Source organism: Myotis lucifugus, unplaced genomic scaffold (assembly GCF_000147115.1).
Source record: "Myotis lucifugus unplaced genomic scaffold, Myoluc2.0 scaffold_91, whole genome shotgun sequence".
NCBI lineage: Eukaryota > Metazoa > Chordata > Mammalia > Chiroptera > Vespertilionidae > Myotis > Myotis lucifugus.
In genome coordinates, this window is record NW_005871139.1 from 3142783 (window position 1) to 3153603 (window position 10821).

A 10821-nucleotide genomic window follows, 5' to 3' on the forward strand; every position below is an offset into this window, starting at 1 on the left:
AGTCAATGGCACATGCACACACCTGGATCCCCAAGCCCTGGTGGGGCATGTGGGAGACAACCAATCAATATGTATCTCTCATATCAATGTTTCGCTCTCTTTCTCCCTCTCCCTTCCCTCCACTTTCTTTAAAAATCATTGGAAAAAATACCCTTTTATGAGGATTAACAAAAACAAAGATCATAGTGTCAGTGAGGGAAGAGTCAGACATATAAACAGATTACTAGTTTACTAGCTGTGTGACCTGGGTCAAGTTGTTTAACCTCTAAGTGCCTCAGTTTCTTTAATTTTAAAATGGGAATAGTGGATAGTACCTGTGGATAGGGTTATTGTGAAGATTAAAAGTGGTAACACATGTAACATGTTGGCCATTACATAAAATACAGTGAGAGAAGTGATGAGATAGAAAAGATACCCAGAGTGATTCTTAACTGGGAGGAGTGGAACCCCAAAACGGAGACAGTGGGGAAAGAGTTCTACTCTGGTGGAGCCACTCTGCCAGTGGGGACCCAGCTGGACTGGCCTGGGAGAGCCCATCTGAATGGAGCTGGACCCCTGGCTGAAGCTCTCCCTGCTCCCACAGGCCCAGAGCACAAACACCGTCAGGGCCTGACCTCCCAGAGAGGGAGCTGCCATTAGCTCACTGTGCAGCCTCAGACAGGCAACTTTGTCCGCTGAGCTCCAGGTCCTACCTGTGATGGGGAAGGGGATCACAGGAAGCAAGGAACGGGACTGAGTTCCACATCTCGGACACTGTGGGGAGAGCGGTAAAGTCAGCCAATTCAGGAGCATCCGGGATGGGGAGCTAAGGATGCAAAGAGGAAGCACTAGAAGGGCAAAGAGATCTTAGGGAGCACACTGCATTTTCCCCAGCATGTGGAATGGAGGTGGGGCCAGTCTTAGACCTCAAGGGCAGGGAGACCCCAGCTGGCACTTAGTTACAAGTCCTTAAGGTTGTGTCCTTGCTCCTCTGTCTGTTTCCTCTCTGTCACATGGGAGAGGAAGAAGACAAGCAACAGTGTTGAGCACCCACCAACTGTCTTATGTACAACAGCTCATACAGAGCTCACCACAACCCTGGGAGGAGGTGTCATCCTCCCAATCACACAGATGAGAACACTGAAGCTCAGAGAGGACAGGAAGTTGCCCAGGGCCATACAGCTCGTCAGCACCCAGGCTGGTGTCTGGTCTTTTCTCCCCTGACCTTTTCCTTCACCCCCTTAGCCTCCCTCCCTCAGAAATGCCCTGGAAATCTTCTTATCCATTAATACCCCAGCTCCAGAAACACAAACTCACACAGCCTACCTCTTGGTGCCGCTTTCCATGTCTTTGTACTGTGTCTGCTCCTTGGCCTTGTCTGGGAGTCCAGCGATGGACCTCCTCATTCTGCCAACCTCCCACACGCCCCCCCTCACCCAGTGTTGAGTCCATGGCCCGTCATCATTCGGTTGCACTCCTGCTAGTGACTTAAACTTTCTCACCTTCAAGCAAACTCCTGAACGCATCCAATTGCCATTTTTCTCCAAGCCTTCACCAAAGCAGCCAAGGGTGGCAGGAGGAAGAAGGGAAATAACCACACTGGCTAATACTTACACAGCACGTCCTGGGTGCCAAGCTCTAAGTGCTTCACATATTGTGATTCATTTCAGCCTCCAACACTATGAGGGAGGTGCTATCAGCCCCACTTGTGGATAAAGACAGTGGGGTGAATTGAGGTTAAATTACTCACCTACACCCAATGCACACAGCTAATTAAATTGAAAAGCCTTGATTGAACCCAGGCAAGCTGACTCGATCTCAGCGCCCACATCTTTTTTTAAAAAATATTTTATTGATTTTTCACAGAGAGGAAGGGAGAGGGACAGAGAGTTAGAACCATCGATGAGAGAGAAACACTGATCAGTTGCCTCCTGCACACCCCCCATTGGGGATGTGCCCGCAACCAAGGTACATGCCCCCGACCGGAATCAAACCTGGGACCCTTCAGTTTGCAGGCTGACGCTCCATCCACTGAGCCAAACTGGTCAGGGCTCAGCGCCCATGTCTTAAGCAGTACACTATCTGCCCAGTGCAGAGGAGATGAGCCACCTTTCCCTCTCCATCAGCCAGCAAATACTTGGCTCCTTCAACCCTGGGCCCAGCACTGCTTGCAGCCACTAGTGCAGATACTTAAAAAAAAAAATCCACCCCTGAGGACATGCTGAGAGAGTGGGAGAGAGAGAGAGAGAGAGAGAGAGAGAGAGAGAGAGAGAGAAACATCGATCAGTTGCCTTCCGTACGTGCCCTGAATGGGAATCAAACTGGCAACCTTTCAGTGTACAGGATGATGCTCAAGCAGCTGAGCCACTCTGGTTGGGCCAGTGGGGATAATTTAAAAGAAGTCCAGATCCTCACTGCATAAGGGGGCTGACAATATCACTCAGGAGATCAATAATATTAATCCTATCTAATAATAGACAAACATGGTAATTAACCGTACCTCCGACACGCTTACCATTGGCTAATCAGGGCGATATGCAAATTAACTGCCAACCAAGATGGCGGCCGGCAGCCAGGCAGCTGAAGCGAACAGGAGGCTTGCTTGCTCCAGTGATGGAGGAAGCCAAGGTTCCCCGCCTGCCGCTGCCGGCCTCTGAGATGCAGTCTAAGAAACAATGTTGCAATTATAGAAGCTAAACAAACCCCAGAAACCTGCTTTCAGCCAGCCGGGCCTCAGAGCTGGAGTTGCAACAGTGTTTCAATTATAGAAGCCAAACAAACCAAGGTCTCAGAGCTGGAGCCGAGCCTCAGAGCTAAAGCTGGCTCTCAGCTCCAGTGACAGCCATAGAAGGTAAATAAATCCCAGAATAAAAAAAAAAAAAAAAAAAAAAAAAAGAGGTTGGGAGCTTCAGTCACCCGCCAGCCTGAAAACGGCCCTCAGCCCCTCACCCAGACTGGCCAGGCACCCCAGTGGGGTCCCCCACCCTGATGGGGGTGTGATCAGCTGCAAACAGCCATCATCCCCTCATCCAGGCTGGCCAGGCACCCCAGCAGCACCCCCACCCTGATCCGGGACAACCTTCAGGGAAAACCAGCCGGCCCCCACCCATGCACCAGGCCTCTATCCTATATAGTAAAAGGGTAATATGCAAACTGACCCTAACAGCAGAAGGACTGGGAATGACTGGTCACTATGACACACACTGACCACCAGGGAGCAGACGCTTAATGCAGGAGCTGCCCTCTGGTGGTCAGGGCACTCTCACATGGGAGGAGCTCTGCTCAGCCACAAGCCAGGCTGATGGCTGCCAGTATAGCGGTGGTGGTGGGAGCCTCTCCCGCCTCCTCAGCAGCGCTAAGGATGTCCAACTGCAGTTTAGGCCTGCTCCCCGCTGGCAAGTGGACACCCCCCAAGGGCTGCCGGGATGCCAGAGGGATGTCTGATTGCCATCTTAGGCCCAATCCCCCAGAGGGCGGGCCTAAGCCAGCAGGTGGTCACCCCCTGAGGGGTCCCAGACTGTGAGAGGGCACAGGCCAGGCTGAGGGACCACCCCTCCCCCCCGAGTGCACAAATTTTTGTGCACCAGGCCTCTAGTATTAATAATAATAAAACTAGCTTACATTTTAAAAATATTTTTAAAAAATATTTTTACTGATTTCAGAGAGGAAGGGAGTGGGAGAGAAAGAGATAAAAACATCAACAGCTCTAGCCAGTTTGGCTCAGTGGATAGAGTCGGCCTGCAGACCAAAGGGTTCCAGGTTCCATTCTGGTCAAGGGCACATGCCTGGGTTGCAGGCTCGGTCCAACGTGCGGGAGGCAGCCAATCAATGATTCCCTCATCACTGATGTTTCTATCTCTCTCTTCCTCTCCCTTCCTCTCTGAAATCAATAAAAAAATATATTTTTAAAAACCCACAAAAAACATCAACAGCTGCCTCCTGCATGCCCCTACTGGGGATCGAGCCCCCAACCTGGGCATGTGCCCTGACCAGAACTGAACCATGCCCTCCTGGTGTATAGGTAAATGCTCAACCACTGAGTCACCGCGGCCAGGCTTACATTTTCAGCTATTATGTATTATCTAGATATTTTACTTATTCATTTAATCCTCCAAACAACACTATGAGGTGGAAACTACAATTATGCCCATTTTACTGAAGAACATGGAAGAACATAGTATCAAAACTAAATTCATACAATAGAAAGTATTGAGTCAGATGGGAAGCTTGGCGACTGGATGCTAGAGCCCCGAGTCTTAACTATGACCCTTCCTACCTTTCTTCCCGCCCCAAGATCTCCTGGGCCTGGGTCTTTCTGAGTAAGTGGGACCAGTCTCCTCTGCTTGCCTGCTGGCCTTTCCCCACCGAAGCCCTGGCCCTACTCCCTCCACAGCTCCCTGAGCCCTGCTGAGGAGGCCCTGGCCCTATTCCCTCCACAGCTCCCTGAGCCCTGCTGAGGAGGCCCTGGCCCCCTCACTCTAAAGCAGGGGTCCTCAAACTATGGCCCGCGGGCCACATGCAAATACAAATATTGTATTTGTTCCCGTTTTGTTTTTTTACTTCAAAATAAGATATGTGCAGTGTGCATAGGAATTTGTTCATAGTTTTTTTTAAAAACTATAGTCCGGCCCTCCAACAGTCTGAGGGACAGTGAACTGGCCCCCCGTTTAAAAAGTTTGAGGACCCCTGCTCTAAGGCATCTGGGGTGTGAGCTGGGAGCTCAAGCAGAGGAGGGAATGGGAACCCCAACTGGAACTCCCTGGTCCCAGCCCAAGGGGCCTTTACTCTCAAAGACCCAGGTCGACCAGCAGCTCCTTATAAAGACAGGGTCTGAGCTGGTCCTCCCAGGCCTTGCCTGCCCCTCTGCTTGCAGTACCAGCTCGGACTACCACTTTGTACCCTGAGGACAGCAAGCAGGGGCAGGGCAGGGCCTAGGCTGGAGGAGATGGGGCTCCAGGCCAACGGCAGCTGGGACTCAGAGCCTCGGGCTGTGGCAGAAAGCGCCAAGGCTTCCCCAGCCCCTCCTCACATCTGCCAAGACCCTTACCCCCAGCCCAGGCAGGACCCTCTCCCTCCCCACTCCCAGAGGTTCCAGGGGACAGGTCCTGGAATGCCTATTCCCTCTCTCCCATCCTCCCTCTTCCCATTCCCCTGGCAACCAGAACAGACCCATCAAGGAGAAGGACCTGGCAGCTGTGCAGGGAGAGACTAATGGCCCGGAAGGAAGGAGGGGCCTGGAGAGAGAGGCGGTGGGGATGTGAGCCTGCGGTTGGGCGTTGGCCCTTCTCAGAGGACACACAAAGAGGGGGAGGCTGCTCTGCCCTGCAATGCTGAAGGAGCTGGCAGCCAGGGAGCCACCCGCCTCACTGCCTCAGCCAGAGATCCAACCCGGAGTCCCAAACCTGCTTCCCCAGATGCCCAACTCTTGTCCTCAGGGTCAACCCCAGGCAGACTTGTCCCTGCTGGAGAGCCCTGGAGTCCCCCGCGGCAGCAGCCCCATGGCTCCTGGCAAACGCCGAAGGTCTCAGCACCCCGGCTCCTGCAGACCCTGCCAGCTGCCCCTGTCCACTCCCCGGCAGCCTGTGCCTGCGTTCTGGAAGCCGTTTGACATGCAAAGGCCGGCGGACCTCAGCCTTCCAGCTAACTCCAGGGTGGGGAGGGGAGGAAGGGGTGTGAGTGTGTGTGTAATGTGTGTGCACATAGGTGTGCAGTGCTATTATACATATGCGTCTGAGTGCACAGGCTTGTGGATCCGTTCTGTGGCCTTCTTTCTCCTCTTTCAGTCCCTGAACCGTTGGGGATGGGCATCCTCTCTTCCCCCATCTCTTCCCCATCCAGCCCCACCCATCCTTGGGTACCTGCACCTCCCTAATACTGGAAACCGGTTCCTGTCAGTCCATCCATCTCTCAGCCTTGGCAGCAGCCGCCACCCCTCAGCCTCCTCCCCTTCCTACCTCAGGAATCGTCCTGGTTCCCGTAAGGCCATGACTGCGCAGCAGTTGGTTGGGGGAAGGGAGAATCCAGGAAAGCCAGACAGCACACACCGGCTCAGTCAGCTCAGCTTCTGGCAGGACCCAGACCCTGCCCCGCGGGTCCCAGAGCTGGGCCCAGTCACCCTCCGCCCCTTGTGATGTGCCCACCCTGCTAGGGCCTGGGTGGGCCCGGGTTTGGGAGCTGTGTCTTCAAAGCGGAGACATAAGCAAGCACCCCCTGGCCAACTGTCGGGGGAGGGGGAGGAGAAGTGGCCAGTCCATTAGCCGCAGAGCTGGCGCCGGCAGCAGCCCTTCACTGGGCCCTGGGGATTAGAGAGGCGGCCTTCCCCACTCCCTTCGCCGCTTCTCCCCTGCGGCTCCCCGACATCTCGCTGGGGGTGGCGACAAAGGAGGTGACTGACAGCAGGTGAACGCAGAGCATAGCCTTCAGGGGGAAAGTGGAGACACGGGCTCTGGGGCCTAAGCCAGGCCAGCTCTCCATCCACCTGAGCCACCGCCTCCCTACGGTGCCGGAAGCCCCCGGTCCTATCCCCCAGTTTTTACCAGGTCTTTCCGGCCGGGACCCCAGCCCACATCAGCCCTCCCACCCTATTCTCCAGCTCTGGATGCTGGCTGAAGAGCGCTGACCTCCAACCCCTCCTGCCTGAGGCCTGTAGTCGCCATCCCTGCTGGCTTCCCTACCAGCAACAGGGGGAACCGAGTAGGCAGGGCGCCAGCAACCGGGGAGGGAGGGTGCGGCGCTCCTGCTGCTGCAAGGGTGGGGCGTCCCCCTCCCCACTTAGCCGCACAGTCAGGCCAGTGGGAGGAGCTGCCCGTGCCCCCGCCGAGCCTGCAGGATTATAAAGCCTCCCGCCGCGGTCTGCGGCTCGGGGACCAGCTCTGCCAGCGGCGACTGTCCGTCCTCGGTCACCATGAGCCACCCGTCGGGCCTCCGGGCCAGCAGCATCAGCTCCACCTCCTATCGCCGCACCTTCGGCCCGCCGCCTTCGCTGTCCCCCGGGGCCTTCTCCTACTCGTCCAGCTCCCGTTTCTCGGGCAGCCGCCTGCTGGGCTCGGCGTCCTCCAGCTCGTCCGTGCGTCTGGGCAGCTTCCGCGGGGCCCCGCGCCGGCGCGGCGCCTTCCTGCGCCTGCCCTCGGAGCGCCTCGACTTTCTCCTTGACCGAGGCCCTCAACCAGGAGTTTCTGGCCACGCGCAGCAACGAGAAGCAGGAGCTGCAGGAGCTCAACGACCGCTTCGCCAACTTCATTGAGAAGGTGCGCTTCCTGGAGCAGCAGAACGCGGCCCTGCGCGGGGAGCTGAGCCAGGCCCGGGGCCAGGAGCCGGCGCGCGCCGACCAGCTGTGCCAGCAGGAGCTGCGCGACCTGCGCCGGGAGCTGGAGCTGCTGGGCCGCGAGCGCGACCGGGTGCAAGTGGAGCGCGACGGGCTGGCGGAGGACCTGGCGGCGCTCAAGCAGAGGTCAGGGGGCAGGGCCGGGCGGCGACCTGGAGGAGGCGGCTCCACCCTTCCCTTCCCTCGCCCCCAGCCACTCCAGGGAGTTGCCTCCAGGCTGAACCCGGGAGGGCGTGTGCTGGCAGCATCCTTGCCCGCCCTCTACCACTTTGCCGAGTCTCTGGGGAGGCAAAGTGGCCATGTCTCTTCGTGTATAAAGCGGCCTCCGCTCAGCTCCCAGCCCACTAGACAGAAAATGGGGCGCGCCCATCAGGCAGCCTGAAGACCCCTCCTGAGAGTCCTGGGCAGTACCCCAGATCCTGGGGTGGGGGGTGGGCGGGAGCACGGTGACCCTGCAGCTCAGCCTCTGCCCACTCTCCCCACCAGGCTGGAGGACGAAACACACAAGCGGGAGGACGCCGAGCACAACCTCGTGCTCTTCCGCAAGGTGAGCCCGGGCCCCGCGTGGGTGTCCGTCCCCCTACCTCTACCCCGGGCCTGTGTGTCCAGCGTAGCACCTGTGGGTCCGGGGAGGCCATCAGAAGCCTTCAGAGGCTCTTCCCCGTGCTGAGCAGCCCCTCCCTGCTCTTGAACCCCTACTGCTACCCCATGAAGGACGTGGACGATGCAACCCTGGCCCGCCTGGAGCTAGAGCGCAAGATTGAATCTCTGATGGATGAGATTGAGTTCCTCAAGAAGCTGCATGAGGAGGTGGGTGAACCGGATATCAGGGAGGCTTCGGACGTTGGGAGGTTGGGAGGTTGGGTCTCTTTGGAGCTAGGAGGCAAGCTCTGGAGGAGACGGGCAGATCCAGCGGAGGAATAGCCCTGGGGAAGCGAAGTGAGAGTCTGTGGAGAGACACAGCCCCTCCACCTCGCCTACAGGTGGTTTGTCTCCCGCCCATGCGCCACCTGGTGGCGAACAGCGGAGCTGCACCCGACAACCTAGCCGCGGGCTCAGTGTGGGCCAGGCGCAGGCTGCGCAGTCCCGTGCGCTCTGCACTCCTTGGCGCCCCCTTTTGGTCACTCAAGTGTGTGTGCTCTTTTCTGTGCGCGATCTACGCGGCCCGCGTGGGATCTGCGCGGCGAACTCGACGTCCTGGTGTCCTGGGCGGCAGGAGTTGCGAGACATGCAGGTGAACATGGAGAACCAGCAGGTGCAGCAGGTCGAAGTGGAGGCGACCGTGAAGCCCGAGCTCACAGCAGCGCTAAGGGACATCCGCGCGCAGTACGAGAGCATCGCGGCCAAGAACATGCAGGAGGCAGAGGAGTGGTACAAGTCCAAGGTGGGAGAGCCCAGGGGGCTGGGGAGGACCCCAGAGGGTGGGGCGCCTGGGCGACGGCGCATCCCGTCTGCCCACACCTGGGGTGCCCTCCACCCTGCAGTACGCGGACCTGTCGGACGCCGCCAACCGAAACCATGAGGCCCTGCGCCAGGCCAAGCAGGAGATGAATGAGTCGCGACGCCAGATCCAGAGCCTGACGTGCGAGGTGGACGGACTGCGAGGCACGGTGAGTACCAGGCTGCCCGCCGGCCCGGGGGGAGGGGGTACGGTGAAGGCTGTTCCCTCTCTGACCCGTGCTCCCGCCCCCACCCCAGAACGAGGCGCTGCTCCGACAGCTGCGGGAGCTGGAGGAGCAGTTCGCGCTGGAGGCCGGCGGGTACCAGGCGGGCAATGCGCGCCTCGAGGAGGAGCTGAGGCAGCTAAAGGAGGAGATGGCGCGGCACCTGCGCGAGTACCAGGAGCTCCTCAACGTCAAGATGGCCTTAGACATCGAGATCGCCACCTACCGGAAGCTGCTGGAGGGCGAGGAGAGCCGGTGGGGGCGGGGCTGCCGGGGGTGGGGGTGGGGCCAGGGTGTGGTCCTGGAAGGGATGTGTTCGGGTCTGGGCAGAGGAGCTAACCACTTGCTTCGCCCCCAGGATCTCCGTGCCCGTCCATTCCTTTGCATCCTTAAATATAAGGACGACTGGTGAGTGTCCCACACCTAGCCCCCAACCTGTCTGTCCACCTGGCCTCTAACCTGTCTGTCCCTTGTCCTCTCCTGCCCTGACCGGACTCTTGCTAAGGCTCTGCTCAGGGATTATTTCTCTCTATTGAATCCTGGTCTACTCTCGCCCTTCTAAGTCCTGCCCCTCCCCTCCCCGTCGTCGGTATGAGCGCTTAAAAGGAGGTCATCACCAAGCCTCCTCTCTTCCACCCTCACCTGCTTTTTCCAGTGCCCGAGATGGAGCCTCCGCAGGACAGCCACAGCCGGAAGATGGTTCTGATTAAGACCATTGAGACCCGGAATGGGGAGGTGAGATGGGACACTTGGGCCCAGGACCCCATCGTTTTCAATATTATTTTGAGCCCCAGCTTGGCTGCCGCTGATCTTAGGATATTGTGGGATAGTGGTTCATGGGGTGGGAGGGAGACAGAAGGTAGATGGATAGATCGGAGCCTCCGCTTTTTATGCCAGAGGGGAGATACCAGGTCCCAAAGGAGCTGGGAGGAGGGCGGTCCTGAATGTTTGTGCCCTTCACATGCCTTGCCCCCAGCAGGTGGTGACAGAGTCCCATAAGGAGCAGCGCAGTGAGCTGGACAAGTCCTCTACTCACAGCTACTGAACCCCTTGGTCCAGAAGTCCCTGACCTGCCCTGGGCCTACTCAAAGCCCATACCCGAACACCAGTCCTGAATTAGTCTCCTCTCCATCTGCATGCATCTAGGGGATGGTACCAGTCGCCCCTTCCCTGGCCTCTAGCCAAACCCTACCCAGCCAGCTGTAGCTGAGCCTCTCCCCGCCCTGAATATAGATATGACCCATATATTCCCCTTTTCTGATCTCGGTAAGAGGCCGATGATTCCCGAGTCTACTTCTGCCATGATCCCATGATCCATGGGGTGGGCCAGGGTCTGAGTTTAACTACGAATCAAATAAAACTGCTGTCAAAGAAACCTGTAGTGTATTTGTGTCTGTGGAAGTGGTGGTACCTGTGAGGAGGAGGCTCAGCAGTATTGTCTCCTTGTCTCTAGTCATTTCTTTTTTGCATCCCACTATCTGTGCATCTCACTAGGAGGCATCAATGACTCCTATCTACCTTTCTGGCTTTTCTCCTCTCTCTGTCCTTCTCAACTTGTGTTCCCCCTCTGCAGCCCTGAATGCCCAGTTGCCTCTGGGTGTCCCATAGGCCCACACATTCAACATGTCCCAAACTGAGCTCTTCTCCTCTACCATCTGTAATCGTTCTTCCTTCTGGATTCCCCACCTTAGAAGAAGGCACCACTAGAACCTCTATTGCCCAAATTAGAATTCAATTCATCTCACACCCTTTTCTTCATCTCCCCACCCCAGGCAATTCTGTTAATTTTTTTCTTTTTTAAAAAAAATACATTTTTATTGATTTTTTACAGAGAGGAAGGGAGAGGGATAGAGA

The 10821-nt window shown here is 57.1% G+C and overlaps 1 protein-coding gene across 1 annotated transcript; it reads left to right on the forward strand.

Moving 5' to 3' along the window:
• The first annotated feature begins 6829 nt into the window (after window positions 1-6829).
• On the forward strand, window positions 6830-10342 carry PRPH (peripherin). The gene is given in 10 exon segments (XM_006091518.3): window positions 6830-7120; window positions 7122-7429; window positions 7790-7850; window positions 8018-8113; window positions 8520-8687; window positions 8788-8913; window positions 9002-9222; window positions 9326-9375; window positions 9623-9702; window positions 9947-10342. Coding segments are annotated over 10 exon segments (1413 nt in total). The 5' UTR covers window positions 6830-6883; the 3' UTR covers window positions 10013-10342.
• Window positions 10343-10821: the final 479 nt, after the last annotated feature.